Raw genomic sequence first — 15,856 nt, 5'->3', positions numbered from 1 at the left:
AAGTTTATGTTTGGTCTTCCTAGTGTAGAGAAGACCACATCGGGAGCACGTGATGCAGTAAACTAGGTTGGAAGAGAGGCAGGTGAACCCCTGTCTCACCTGGAATGACTTGGAGCCTTGGGTGGAGGTGAGGGGGGTGGTGTGCTGGCAGGTTTTGTATCTTTTCAGGTTGCAGGGGAAGGTACCTCATGTTTCGAGATGGTTAGTGGGGAGAGTGATGCTAATCAAGAACTACCTAAGGGAATGGTCCTTCCGGAAGGCAGAGAGGGGTAGGGAGTGGAAGATTTTCTTGGTGGTGAGGTCTAGTTGGAGTTGGCAGAAGTATTTAAGGGTGATGTGTTGGATGCGGACACTGGTGGGGTGGTAGATGAGGACAAGAGGGACACTGTCTTTATTGCATTTGGAGAAGAGGGAGTTTAGAGCAGTGGAAGGGTGAATGGAGGTGATGCGGTGGAGGAAAAGCACTTTGTTTGAAATAGGTGGACGTCTGGGATGTTTGGAAATGGAATGTCTCTTCGTCTGAACTGATGCGGTGCAAGAACTGGGAGAAAGGGCTGGAGTTCTTGTCGGATACTGGGTGGGAGGAGGTATTGTCCAGGTAGTTATGGGCGTTTATGGGTTTGTAGTAAATGTCCATCTGGAGACTGTTTCTGAAGATGGAAATGGAGAGGTCAAGAAAGGGGAGGGAGGTGGCCAAGATGGATCATATGAATTTGAGGGCAAGGCTGAAAGTTGTGGGTGAAATTGATGAACTGCTACAGTTCAGCCTGGGTGCAGGATGCTGCACCGGTGCAGTCATTGATATGAAGGTGGAAGAGTTGGGGCACAGTGCCAATGTAGGTACTGAAGAGGAACTGTTCGACGTAGCCGACAAAGAGGCAGCATAGCTGGGACCCATCTGGGTGCCCATGACCACCCCTTGGATATGGAGGAAATGGAAGGAGTTGAAGGAAAGGTTGTTGAGGGTGAGGACCAGTTTGGCGAAGTGGAGGAGGGTATTGGTGGTGGGGGACTGGATGGGTCTGTTGGAGAGGAAGCGGAGGGCCTGGACACCATCCTAGTAGGGTATGGACGTGTATAAGAACTGCATGTCCATAGTGAAGGTAAAGTGCTGGGGACTGGGGAACTGGAGGTTACTGAGGAGATGGAGGGCGTGGTTGGTGTTGTGGATGTAGGTGGAAAGTACTTGAACCAAGGGGGAAAAGGATGGAGTCTGGGTAGGACACAGAGTTCAGTGGGGCAAGAGCATGCCGACACGATGGGTTGACCGGGGTAATTGGGCTTGTGAGTCTGGATGCAGGTAGAACTGGGCGGTGCGGGCTGGAGGACTAGGAGTTTGAAGTTAGTGGAGAGGAGATTACCAGAGGCAGTGACAGCATGGACAGTTTGAGTGATTTAGGCATGATGGATCGTGGTGGAGTCGTGTGCAAGGGAGAAATAGGTGTCGGAGAGTTGACGTTTGGCCTCTGCGACAGAGAGGTCTGTTCTCCGCTGTACCACTGCCCTGCCTTTGCTAGTGGTTTTGATGGCGAACCAGGGGTTCGTGCAGAGACACTGGAGCGCTGCACATTTGGAGGGCATGAGGTAGGTGGAGAAATTGAGGCAGCCGATATCAAGTCTGCAATAGAGGTCTAGGGAGGTTCACCTGCCTCTCTTCCAACCTAGTTTACTGCATCAGGTGCTCCGTTGGGGAAACCAAATGTAAACTTAGGGAACGGTTAGTCAGGCTTCTCGGTGGGCCCGCAGGGGCTGATCGGACCTCCCAGTCGTCGCTTGTTTTAATTTCCCCTCCTACTCTCTTTCCCTATACGACCATCTTTGGGCTCCTCCAATGCCATAATGAATCAAACAGCAAAATGAGGAACAATACCTCATCTTCTGTCTGGGCAGCCTACAGCCCGGAGGACTCAACATTGAGTTCTCCAATTTCAAATAACCTCCCTTCCCAGCCCCTCCTGCTCCCTTTCACTCCTCGCCACTAACTGGATTCCTTCTTCCCATTGACCAACTAGGTTGTACACTCTACGTGTCTTAGCTATCCCCACTTTTAGCTATCAGCACCTCCTGAAGCTGTCCAGATTGCTGTGTTCTTGTAGCCTCCTGCCTGTTGGTTTGGGATTCCAGCATCTGCAGTTGTTTTGTCTCTAACCTAATTTACTGGCTGATAGTACTCAAACTAATTATCATTACTGTCTTGGATATTTTAATGATAGTGAACAAACTTAGTGTTCCTTTCGTCTTTGATTCTTATTGAATTTCAAATTAATTAATTGGGTTTTAAAATGTTAGTGCCTTTTGAGAAACCATTGTGTAACCACACTCCTTTTTGTTAATGATGCAAAATTCTATGCTCAGGATTTTGTCTGATTATTTTGGAGGAGAGGTGGAACTTGAGTTCTTTTTGTTGTCTTTTTTGCTTCAAGGCCATTTGTGTCTCAGAAAATCCATTTTCCAGATTTCTCCACAAGGGACATACATAGGAATTATGTGGATTGTGTGCGCTGGCTTGGAGATTTAATATTATCTAAGGTAAATATTTTTGTTTCCATTTGTTAAGTTGACCCAGATATTCCACAGAGTGGCCAGTCATATTGTCACACCACTCCTTTTAATATTAGGAGTAAGATTATTTCTGCCTGGTTCCTGGTTTCTACAGAAATATAGAACTTACCTGAAATCCACCGTTTCCTGGTAGTGCAGGGTAGTTGGGGGTAAAGCAAACCATTTCTTCTTCCTCATGCTGCATTCTATTTAAATGTTTAGCAGCACAGGCAGTCACTTTGTTAGCTCCTGTGAAAGGGATTACGGTGTGACAGGTTGTCAGGGAGCCAACATTACAAGGAGGAATAGATTCCCTGGGAGGGATGGAAAGGGTGATTGAGTCCAGTGAGAAGAGGGAGTGTGTTGAGTCTGATCAGGCAGGAGGGAGAGGAGCTGTGTTGAGTCTAGTGACAGGGAAGATGGCCCTTTCGAGTTTGCTGGTAGGGTAAGGTGTCGGCTGCAGGAAAGGGGTTTATTGCTTCAGGCATAGAGAATGGAGTGGGATTCAGACTAGAGACTGTATTGTTGACAGGGGATCGGGGGTGCAAGTGGTCCAAGGTGGTTTAGTTGTGGTGTGGGGGTGAGAGTGGTGAGTTACGAGGCTAATTAACTGCCTTTCCAAAGCAGCCATTAGCTTAACTGAAGCAAACCCTTTAGGTCTAACAAAGATGTGTAGCTCTGATTGTGGATGAGGTAGTTGGTTAGCTCCATACTGGGTAACATTACCAGTGCGACATCCATGAAGCGCTGTTGTTCCGTCCCCCTTGGTTTTTATCTGGTTCAGTCTGTTGAGATGAGTATCACTTCTGGGTCTTCTCTGCAACAGTTTGGACACTGGATCGATCTCTGTGTTTGTTGATGGCCTTTTTGGTTGAAAACCAGACTTCCAAGAATTATTTTGCACATGTCTTATTAGCCTGTCCTAAGATAGTAACTTTGTCATAGTTGAATTGATGGCCCTCTTGGTCTGTGTACACAGAATGGAGGGAGAATGGATCATGTCGTTTAGTAGCCAGTTGGTGTCCGTGAAGTTGGATGACTAGGTTTCTACCTGCTTGTCTGATATAGTAGTTGTTGCAAGGGATTTTGCATACTTCGTTGGTCCTGCATGCTGTAAGTATGCCGTCCTTAAGCTGGGACATAGTGTGGCTGTAGGTTGGTGTTCCACCACAATACCTAGTGGTCATAATAGCCTGATAGTTAATTCTGATATGTTCTTCACATAGCGTAAGGTAGTCAGTGTGTTGTTAGGTACATTGTCTTCTTGATATTGTCTCTTGGTCGGGCATCAGCAAACAAAGCTGATCAAGTATCCATTGTTTGTCTTCCTCTTCTTTGCACAATTGTGTTGCAGTGTGTCACGACTCTTTTGAATAGTGTCTTGACACAGCTCCAGTTGTGGACGTTGGGGTGTTGCTATTGCAATTGAGGCTCTGTTTGATGTGGGTGGGTTTCCTGTATACTTTGGTTGTAAATCCTCCGTTGATCATCCGTTCTGTGGTAACATTTAGGAATGCAAGTTAGTGGTTATTCTCTTCCTCCCTGGTAAACTTGATGCCAGTGAGTACACTGTCAATTATGTTTCTCCCAGTCTAGTATGGTTTTTAAAAATGTATTTTAATTGAAAAAATAGATTTTTTAATATTACAAGTACAAAACAGTATAATTCAAAACAGTACAAAAAATACCCAAATAAAAAACAAATCCCCAACCCACCCTCATGTACAAATGTATAAACATATATAGAAAAATATAGAATTAAAAAAAAACCCAAACTGGCTATTTAACTAAATAAATAATCAACAACAAACTAATAAATAGTAATAAGTCAGTCCAGCCAAATAAAACGCTCATACTGCCATGTGCTGTAAAAATTCTCACTTTTGTGGTGTACCATATTTGTGAGAAAATTCAGGGGAATATGCTCCATAACAATCTTCCGCCAAACTGACAGGCCCGGGGTTTTTTTTCGGATACCCACCCTAGCAAGGTATTCTTTCTTACACAGAACGTGAGAATATTGAAAAGATTTTCTTATGCGCATCTGCAGGAAATACGGTGGACAGGCCCAAAAAGAGAGAGATAGGGTCCACCCTTAAACCCAAAATCCTCAATTGTGCCCCCCACAGCACTCCAATATGTTTGAAGCCTATCGCGAAACCAAAGACAATGGATAAGAGTGCCCGTGCAGACCTTGCGCTTGGGACAAGCTGAAGATACCCCGGTTTACATTTTGACAAACGGTCCAGAGCCAAGTGGACTCTGTGGAGAATCTTCACCTGTGAAGCATGGGTCCTATTGCAAATTTGTATCTTCCTTGCATCCTCCCATGCCCCTGAGGAGACTTCAATACCCAGCTCTCTTTCCCACATCCTGCACAGTCAATCAAACTCATCTAAGGTGGCATCCCCGAAAAACAATGATATAAAGTACTGACAGAGAGTGTTCACTTAGCACGCCTCCCCCCATGTCGGATTTGCAGGGATCCATCCAAAGTGTGGTCTTTTTTTGAATAAAATCCCTGACTTGAAAAAAAAAGAGTTCTCTCTCAGATAATTCGTACTTCTGTACTAACTGATCGAAGGACATCATTCCGTCTCCCTCAAATAAATTGCCCATGTAAGACACACCCCTAGCTGCCCAACCTTTACATCCTGAAAACGCGGCGTACCCACTAAAGGTGTAGACAAAGATGTTTTGCCAATATTGCCTCCCTCTGCCGAATTGTCCTCCATGCTCTAACACTATTGATGACTGTTGGGTTATGGCAATATTCCCTAATTGTACTCATTTTGTCCAAAAACAGCAAACTGGTAAGGGGGCACTTTGCCTAGGAAGCTTTCATCGCTACCGCATTGAAAGAGGATCTCCACAAACCCAATCACTCACAGGACAAAAGCGAGCTTAACTGGTAATTTTTAATGTCTGGAAGGTCCACTCCCCCCAATCTGTGAGGCAACTGCAGTTTGGTTGATTTAATGAGGGGCCGCTTACGATGCAAAATAGAGGAGCTGAACCAGCTTATTGAAAATCGGGGGAGCATCCGTATAGGGTATAGCAAACAAAGGAGAATATTCATCTTAATAACCGCTATCCAACCCAACCACGAGACTGGAAGTGTCTCCCATCTTTGAAGACCTTGTTTAATTTTTTCAAATAATTGGATAAAATTGGCTTTGAACAGCCAATCCAAAACTGGAGTAGTGAATGTGCCCAAATACACAAAACCCCTCTGTGACCACCTAAATGGGAATCTAAATTTGCCCTTGAGCTAGTTCCTTCATAAGACCACCCATAGGCATAGCCTCTGATTTTGCAAAATTAATCTTATACCCTGAAAAAGCGCCAAACATGTGAATGCATTATATCAGGCGAGGAACTGAAACTGCTGGATTTGTCAAAAAATTAGGACTGCATGTCAGCTGCCCCTAGAAATATTAAAATTGCTTAATCGTACCCCGTTGGTGATGACCCTGCTGCGAGAGGGCCACCATAGAGAACCTTTACCCATCTTGATGACTTTGCCCAAACCAAACTGCTCTAGAATGTATTATAAGAAAAGGTATGGCCACTCAACTCTGTCAAATGCCTTCTCTGCAAATAAAGAAATCACCAATCCCTGTATTGACTGCTGTTGGCATATTTGAATTACATTAAGCAGCCTCCTAACGTTATTGGAGGTTCTGCGACCCTTTATAAAGCCCATCTGATCCTCTTTAATAATAGAAGGTAACAGAGTCTCCAGCCTTAACAAGAGAGTCTTCGAGAAGATTTTAAAGTCCACATTTAAGACCGAGAAGCACAGTCTTCTGGGTCCTTCCCTTTTTTTAAGGATAAGTGAAATATTGGCCCCTCTCTGAGATGGTGGGAGACAATCATGACTGTGTGAATCATTAAACATGTTGAGCATCAGGCCTGACAGTATAGTTATAAATTCCTTTTAGAATTCACTGGGACGTCCATCAGGACTGGGCGCCTTTCCACTCTGGAGCTGCCTCACAGCTTCCGCACCTCTTGCTCTTGTAATAGGGATTGAGAAAACTGTTGTTTGGGAGTCACACGCAGGAGCTTGAGATCCCGAAGAAAAAGATTCCATTTTGGCCTGCCCCTCCTCAATTCTCAGATGGGTATAACTTAGAGTAAAATCTCTGGAATGCCACATTAATCTTTTTAGAATCCCATGTTAGGTCCCCAGACCCGTCCCCAATAGCTGCAATGGCTTGTGGGGCACTCCTCTTTCTGGCAAGATAGGCTAATTATTTGCCTGGCTAGTCACCATGCTCGTATAACCTTTGCTTTGCAAAGGCCAGCTCCTTCTTTGCCGTCTGCGTGAGCACAGAATTTAATGCAGATCGCAGTGCCATAATCCACTGTAGTTTGACCAACGAGGGTCTGTCAAAGTAGGCCTTCTCGGCTGCCTCAGTCTAGTATGTTTGATGATGGCAAATTGTTGTCCATGTATGGTATCCATAGTTTTGGTTGGATCAAGGGTAGGGCTGTGTTTTCAAGATAAAACTGAAACTATGGAACCCAGGGAAAACACCTTGTCTGTTCACCCTATCCATGTCCTTGGTGATTTTATAAACCTCTATAAGATCACCCCTCAGCCTCCGACGCTCCAGGGAAAACTGCCCCAGTCTATTCAGTCTCTTCCTGTAGCTTAAACCCTCCACCCCGGCAATATCTTTTCTGAACCCACCTATCAGAAGGAAATTTTGCAACATCATTTCGATGGGTGGGAGACCAGAATTGCATATAATATTCCAAAAGTGCCTAACCATGTCCTCTACAGCCACAACATGACCTCCCAACTGCTGTCCTCAATGCTCTGACTAGTAAAAGAAAGCATGCCAAACACCATCACTATCCTATCTACCTGAGATTCCACATTCCAGGAACTATGAATCTGCACTCGAAGATCTCTTTGTTCAGCAACACTTGCTAGGACATTACCATTAAATGTATAACTCCTGCACTGAATGACCTTTCCAAAATACAGCACCTTACATTTATCTAAATTAAGCTCCATCTGCCTTTTATTGGTCCAATGGCCCATCTGATCAAGATCCTGTTGTACTCTGAGGTAATCTTCTTCGCTGTCCACTACACCTCCAATCTTGGTGTCATCTGCAAACTTACTAACCATACCTCCTATGTTCACATCTAAACCGATATATAAATGATGAAAAGCAGTGGACCCAGCACCAATCCTTGGGGTACACTGCTGGTCACCGGCCTCCAGTCTGAAAAACAACCCTCCACCATCACCCTCTGTCTTCTACCTTTGAGCCAGTTCTGTATCCAAATGGCTAGTTCTCCCTGTATTTCATGTGCTCTAACCTTGCTACCCAGTCTACCATGAGGAACCTGTCGAAGACCTTACTGAAATCCATTTAGATCACGTCCACCTCTGCCTTCATCAGTCCTCTTATTTTTTAACTTCCAAAACACCTCAATCAAGTTCGTGAGACATGATTTCCCATACGCAAAGCCATGTTGACTGTCCCTAATAAGCCCTCGCTTTTCCAAACGCACGTACATCCTCTCCCTCAACTTGCCCACCACTGATGTCAGGCTCACTGGTCTCTCGTGTCCTAGCTTTTCCTAACCACCTTTCTTAAATAGTGGCACCACGTTAGTCAACCGCCAGTCTTCTGGCACCTCACCTGTGACTATGGATGATCCAAATATCTCAGCAAGGGGTCCAGCAATCACTTTCCAAACTTCCTACAGAGTTGTAGGGTACACCTGAACACGTCCTGGGGATTTATCCACCTTTATGCATTTTGAGACATCCAGCACTACCTCTGTGTAATATGGCCATTTCTCAAGGGGTCATTATCTATTTCCCCATATCCTGTATCTTCCATGTCCTTCTGCACACTACACATTGGAAGCACAGTACTCATTTAGTATGTCCTGCGGTTCCACACATAGGCTGCCTTGCTGATCTTTGAGGGATCCCATTCTCTCCTTATTCTCCCTTTTGTTCTTCTTGTATTTGTAGAATCCCTTTTGTTTCTTCTTCACCCTATTTGCCAAAGCTATCTTGTGTCCCCCTCCTGATTTCCCTCTTACTGCCTTTATACTCTAAGGATTCACTCAATCTCTGCTGTCTATACTTGACATATAATTCCTCTTTAACTAAAACCTCAATTTCTCTAGTCATCCAGCATTCCCTATACCTATCAGTTTTGTTACAAAGTAATTAAAAGAGACATATAAATTAACCAACCCCAGGAAGAAACAACATTAACAAGCTGTTTCCTAGGAGAAGGGAGATAACATTGCTTGATAATCTGCTGCCTTGTGATAAATGGGAATCAAGTCTGCCAGTAGATATAATATCCTGAAGTAAAGGAGTTAATTGAAGGAAAAGGAGTGTTAAATTGACAGCTAACCCTAGATGTAACATGAGCTATTTCTGATAAGATGGCAAGCTGCAGAAATGTGGTCTACACAAGTGTAATCCATATTGGGATGACCAAATCTACTAAATCATCAATAATGTCATACCACAAACTTTAAAGTTTGCTCCAGTATAATCACAATAAGAAAAGCTTTGTGAAACATCTCCAAATTATCTTTGTCGATTCCCATAAACATGGAAATTAATTAACTGATGTAAGTTGAAACAAACATGGTAATGGTAGGGGATTTCCAAACTTTCCAAACATAGACTAGGACTGCGATAGTGTTAAGGATTTTGATGAAAAGGAATTTGTGAAGTAAGGAAAAGCAAGGGAACTATAGACCAGCGAACCTTACTTTGGTTGTTGGAGGAGGCAATTCTGAGGGACAGGATTTACATGTGTTTGGAAAGGCAAGGACTGATTAGGGATAGTCAACTGGCTTTGTGCATGGGAAATCATGTCTCATGAACTTGATTGAGTGTTTTTTGATGAAGTAACAAAGAGGATTGACGAGGGTAGAGTGGTGGATGTGATGTTTATGGATTTCAGTAAGGCATTCAACAAGTTTCCTCATGGTAGACTAGTTACCAAGGTTAGATCTCATGGAATACAGGGAGAACTTGTCATTTGGATACAAAACTGGTTCAAAGGTAGAAAACAGAGCGTGGTGATGGAGGGTTGAGTTTCAGGCGGGAGGCCTGTGATCAGTGGTGTGTTACAAGAATCGGTGCTGTGTCCACTGCTTTTCGTCATTTATATAAATAATTTGGATGTGAACATAAGAGGAATATTTAGTAAGTTTGCAAATGACACCAAAATTGGAGGGGTGGTGGACAGTGAAGAAGGTTACCTCAGAGTACAACAGGACCTTGATTAGGTGGGCCAATGGGCTGAGGAGTGGCAGAGGGTGTATACTTTGGATAAATGTGAGGTGCTGCATTTTGGAAAGACAAATCAGGGCAAGATTTGTACACTTAATGGTAAGATCCAGGGGAGTGTTACTGAACAAAGAGACTTTGGAGTGCAGGTTCATAGCTCCTTGAAAGTGAGTTCGCAGGTAGATAGGATGGTGAGGAAGGTGTTTGGTACGCTATCCTTTATTGGTCAGAGCACTGAGTATACAAGTTGGGAGGTCATATTGTGGCTGTACAGGACATTGGTTAGGCTACTTTTGGAATACTGTGTGCAATTCTGGTCTCTCTCCTAATGGCAGGATGTTGTGAAACGTAAAAGGGTTCAGAAAAGATTAATAAGGATGTTGCCATGGTTGGAGGATTTGAGCTATAGGGAGATGTTGAATAAGTTAGGGCAGTTTTCCCTGGAGCATTGGAGGCTGAGGAGTGACCTTCTAGAGGTTTATAAAATCATGAGGGCATGGTGAAGATAATAGATAAAATATCTTTCCTGGGTGGGGGAGTCCAGATCTAGAGAGCATAGGTTTAGGGTGAGAGAGGAAAGATTTAAAAGGGACCTGAAGGCCAACTTTTTCAGGCACAGGGGTGTGCGTATATGAAATGAGCTGCCAGTGGAGGCCGGTACATTTACAACCTTTAAACGGCGTCTGGAAGGGTTTAGAGGTGTACAGGCCAAGTGCTGGTCAATAGAACCAGATGAGGTTCCGATATCTGGTCGGCGTGGACAAGTTGGACCGTAGGGTCTGCTTCCATGCTGTCCATCTCTATGATTTTGTGACTACATTTTCTCCTCGCCTCTTTCATCTTGGAAAAACAGTTTATTCCAGAAATTGTTACTGTTTATTCTTTCAGTCCACGAAGCTATTCAAGTTCTGAAACTTAAATTTTGTAGCGTTATAAAAAAGTCACAAAATTTGACAATTATGTTTTATTCAATTGTAGGTCAAATTAATTGTGTGTATATACAAGTGCCACAAGCAATAATGCACAATTGTTATTTGTTTCAGTCTTGTGAAAATGCCATTGTGTGCTGGAAGCCGAGCAAAATGGAGGATGACATTGATAGAATAAAACCAAATGAATCAAATGTGACCATACTGGGGAGATTCGATTATAGTCAGTGTGATATATGGTATATGCGATTTTCAATGGATTTCTGGCAGAAGGTAAAAGTGAAGAATATGGGAGTATATTTCAAGTGTTCAGTTCATGTAATTAAAAAGTATATTCCTGTACTGTAGCTCTTTGTTACTCCATCACTTTGATTCAAGTAATTTTCAATGACATTTCATATTAGGATCTCCTTATTTGTTGAGTAGATTGTTACTATTAATTACTGAATCCTGCGATTTGTATTTAATCTCATAATATCCATGGTATCTAATATCTGATTATTTCTTTAATATCATCTTCAAATGTGTTGATCTCATCGTTATCTTAATCTTTCCTCTTGTGTTAAATATTTATTTAAAACTATTCAGCTATTAAAATCTGAATCTCTCTTTAAAGATGCTGGCTTTAGGTAATCAAGTTGGAAAGCTCTATGTATGGGATCTTGAAGTTGAAGATCCTCATAAGGCTAAGTAAGTATTTTCTTGTTACCTTAATAACTTCGGCTAAAGTCAAGGCAACAACTGAAAACAATTTATCCCTCCACTAAGTGGAACAAAATTATACGTGGTCCAGGTGTGGTCTCACTAATTCCTTAGACAGTTGAAGCAAAGTTTTCTACTTTTACACTTTTACTCCATTAGGAATAAATGCTGAAACTGTACTTTCCTTAAGAAATAAGGTCTCCCACCAAGTCTTTCAGTGGGTTCAAATCCTGGAAAACAATGATGCAGATCTACTTCTGCACTGATGTTGATGGTTAAATCATTAAGTGGTTATCCAGATATTTTATTTTTAAATCATGGGCCTATCATTTTCCCTGGAGTCTGTTCTCTAGAAATTTCTTAATTTGCCTTGAAACTTATTTTAATTAATGGAGATGAAGCAGATTTCATTATTTGCCCCCTCATCTTCGAAATCTTATGAATGGCAGCAACTTGCCTGGAGGAGCAGCAAGTAAAGCCACTTTCAGGATGCTGTTGCTGTAATTACTTAGCTGCTTATTTGAGAAGAAACTGCTTGCACTGATTTGAAGCTGAGATCTTCTAGAATTTTGAGTAAGGGAATGTCATAATTTTTGTCTAGTTGAAATTAGAGCTTAGATCCTGGAGAGGACCAGGTGTATTTCCTAACTTACCATTTGCAAATACCAGCACTGTTGACTGTTGCACCTTTTTTATATTATCATTGCATTTTTTTTCTTAGATGTACAACGTTGGCTTATCCAAAATGCACTGCAGCCATACGACAAACCAGTTTTAGCAGAGATAGCAGTATTCTTATCGCTGTATGTGATGATGCAACCATCTGGCGCTGGGATCGACTTCGATAAACAATATTAATCATGTTCCAAACTTACTGAATTTAGCATATTTTCTGTGCACCAGTGACATTTGATATTTTCTCAGCTCATTTTCCCAATCTTATTGTCAATGAAACTTTATGTGCGTATCTGCTAAAGTGTACTGTGTAGTTGACTTTTTCCCTTTCTGCTGCCCGTTGCTTTTATTCTATTGTCAATAAATATTTTTTATGTTGGTTAAATTTAAAGTATGGTTTATACATTTTATTTTCAATTAATAACTGTTTAAGTTAGATCTCTAAATAACAGCTGGCATTGCGTTATCATGACTAATTAGCATCAAACACTTTTTTTTTCCCCTATGCCATTATAGCTGGAGTAGGCAATTCAGCCTCTGAGCCTGCTCTGCCGTTTGATACAATCATGACTGATCTCATCTTGGCTTCAACTCTACTTTCCTGCCTGCTGTTCATAACCCTTCAGCCCCTTATTAAGTACAAAGCTGTCTACCTCCTCAATTTTTTCCTCAATGACCTAGCATCCGCTGTACTTTGGGGGTATTCAATTCCACAGATTCATGACCCTTTGGGAAGAGGTAACATCGTATCATCTGTTTTAAAATCTTCTACCCCTTAATCTAAAAGTATGATCTTCTGCACTAGATTGCCTCACGAGGAAACATGTCTACTTTGTCAATCCCTTTTAGCAACTTCATTCAATCAGATCTCCTCTCATTCTTCTAAACTTCAGGGAGTATAGGTCTAAGCTTCTCAAACTCTCTTCATAAGACAAAGCCTTCACTTCTGGAATCAATCGAGTGAACTTCCTCTGAAATACCTCCAAAGCAATATATCCTTCCAGTAAGTGGAACAAAATTCTATGCGGTCCAGTTGTGGTGTCTCTAATTCCATGTACAGTTGTAGCAACACTTGCTACTTTTACTCCTTTAGGAATAAATGCTGAAACTATGCTTTCCATAAGGAATAAGATCTCCACCCAAGTCTTTTAGTGGGTTCAAATACTGGAAGAAAATTATGCAGATCTTCTACTGCACTGATGTTGACTGTTAAATCATGAACAAACCATGAATGTTAGCAGTTAAACCATGAATAAAAACTTGAAATTTAAATATTTATTTAGCAAAGGAGTGCAATAGGATTTTTCAAGACAAAAGATTACAATATATTCAATAATTGTGCCAAGCTGAATGTGTACATTCTCATCAATTTGATCTGTCATTGTATGTGATATCATATTTACAATTTATATGGTATATTTTAAAATGCAAGAACAAACTCCAACTCCTATTTTCTATGTTTAAAATGAGCAGCAGTAGGTTGTACAACCCTTCACGCCTGCTTTGTCATCAGTAAGATACCTCATCCCTGACACCAGTTCCAGTGGTGAGGGAATAGTTTAGGAATTGCTGCCCTAAAGTCTGAAAATCTACCAATCTCAGTTTTGACAATGCTGACGAATTCCAAATTTCAGTTATCTGTAGGAATAATAGGGTGTTTATGGTAGGGAATTTTAACTTTCCAAACAGAGAATGAGACTGCCATAGTGTTATATGGATGTACCTCCTCGAGAAGATGCAAAACTTGACCTACTCTTGGGAAATAAAGCAGGACAGGTGACTGAGGTGTCCTTGGGGGAGCACTTTGGGGCCAGCGACCATAATTCTATTAGTTTTAAAATATAATGGAAAAGGATAGACCTGAGCTAAAAGTTGAAGTTCTAAATTGGAAGAAGGCTAATTTTGATGGTATTAGGCAAGAACTTTCTAAAGCTGATTGGAGGCAGATGTTCGCAGGTAAAGGGGTGGCTGGAAAATGGGAAGCCTTCAGAAATGAGATAACAAGAATCCAGAGAAAGTATATTCCTGTCAGGGTGAAAGGGAAGGCTGGTAGGCATAGGGAATGCTCGATCACTAAAGAAATTAAGGGTTTGGTTAAGAAAAAGGAGGAAGCATATGTAGGGTATAGACAGGATAGATCGAGTGAATCCTTAGAGTATAAAGGCAGTAGGAGTATACTTAAGAGGGAAATCAGGAGGGCAAAAAGAGGACATGAGATAACTTGGCAAATAGGGTTAAGAAGCATCCAAAGGGTTTTTACAAATCCGTTAAGGACAAAAGGGTAACTAGGGAGAGAATATGGTCCTTCCAAAGATCAGCAAGGCAGACTTTGTGGGGAGCCGCAGGAGATGGAGGAGATACTAAATGAGTATATTACATCAGTGTTTACTGTGAAGAAGGATATAGAATGTGGGGAAATAGATGGTGACATCTTGAAAAATGTCCATTTAACAGAGGTGGTGGTATTGGATGTCTTGAAACACACAAAGCTGGATTAACCCCCAGCACCTGATCAGCTGTATCCTAGGACTCTGGGCAGCAATTGTTGGGCCCCTTGCTGAGATATTTGTATCATCGATAGTCACAGGTGAGATGTCAGAAGACTGGATGTTGACTAACGTGGTGCCACTATTTAAAAAAAGTGTTCAGGACAAACAAGGGAACTACCACATCCATGGTAGACAAGTTGTTGGAGGGAATCCTGAGGGGCAGGGATTTACACTTATTTGGAATGACAAGGACTGATTAGAAATAGTCAACATTGCTTTGTGCTTAGGAAATCGTGTCTCACAAACTTGATTGTGTTTTTGAAAAAGTAACAAAGAGGATTGAGGACAGAGCAGTGGACGTGATCTGTATGGACTTCAGTAAAGCGTTCGACAAGGTTCCCCATGGGTTAGTAAGGTTAGATCTCATAGAATACAAGGAGAACTAGCCATTCGGATACGGAACTGGCTCGAAGGTAGAAGACAGAGGGTGGTGGTGGAGAGTTGTTTTTCAGACTTAATGGTGAGGTTGTAGAGTGTTGCTGAACAAAGAGACCTTGGAGTGCAGGTTCATAGCTCCTTGAATGTGGAGTCACAGGTAGATAGATTGTGAAGAAGCTGTATGGTATGCTTTCCTTTTGGTCAGAGTATTGAGTATAGGAGTTGGGAGATCATGTTGCGGCTGTACAGGACATTTGTTAGGTCACTTTTGGAATATTCATGCAATTTTGGTCTCCTTCCTATTAGAAGGATGTTGTGAAACTTGAAAGGGTTCAGAAAAGATTCACAAAGATGTTGCCAGGGTTGGAGGAGTGAGCTATAGGGAGAGGTTGAATTGGCTAGGACTGTTTTCTCTGGAGCATCAAAGACTGAGGAGTGAGGGCATAGATAGGGTAAATAGGCAAGGTCTTTTCCCTGATGTGGGGAGATGTAAAAGGGACCCAAGGGACAACCTTTTCATGCAGAGAGTTGTGCATGTATGGAATGAGCTGCCAGAGGAAGTGGTGAAGGCTGGTACTATTGCAATATTTAAGAGGCATATGAATAGGTTTAGAGGGATATGGACCATGTGCTGGCAAATGGGACTTGATCAAGTTGGGATATCTGCTTGGTATGGACGGGTTGGACCAAAGGGTCTGTTTCTGTGTTGTACATCTCCATGACTGTAAACATTCTCAATTCTCTTGAGGGAAGAGCTTGTTCCTCATCTCATGTTAACTAATCGACTCTGT

At 42.2% G+C, this 15,856-nt stretch overlaps 1 protein-coding gene across 1 annotated transcript in view; it reads left to right on the top strand.

The window, feature by feature from the left end:
* Positions 1-12,477, top strand: part of eed (embryonic ectoderm development) — a 52,377-nt gene extending 39,900 nt beyond the window's left edge. The window contains exons 9-12 of the mRNA XM_060826604.1: positions 2,424-2,529; positions 10,876-11,034; positions 11,378-11,451; positions 12,185-12,477. Of these exons, the coding sequence (XP_060682587.1) occupies positions 2,424-2,529; positions 10,876-11,034; positions 11,378-11,451; positions 12,185-12,311 (466 nt within the window). The 3' untranslated portion in view covers positions 12,312-12,477. The remainder of the gene's footprint in view (positions 1-2,423; positions 2,530-10,875; positions 11,035-11,377; positions 11,452-12,184) is intronic.
* Positions 12,478-15,856: the final 3,379 nt, after the last annotated feature.

Source organism: Hemiscyllium ocellatum, chromosome 6 (assembly GCF_020745735.1).
Source record: "Hemiscyllium ocellatum isolate sHemOce1 chromosome 6, sHemOce1.pat.X.cur, whole genome shotgun sequence".
NCBI lineage: Eukaryota > Metazoa > Chordata > Chondrichthyes > Orectolobiformes > Hemiscylliidae > Hemiscyllium > Hemiscyllium ocellatum.
This window is presented reverse-complemented; position numbering and strand designations above follow the sequence as displayed.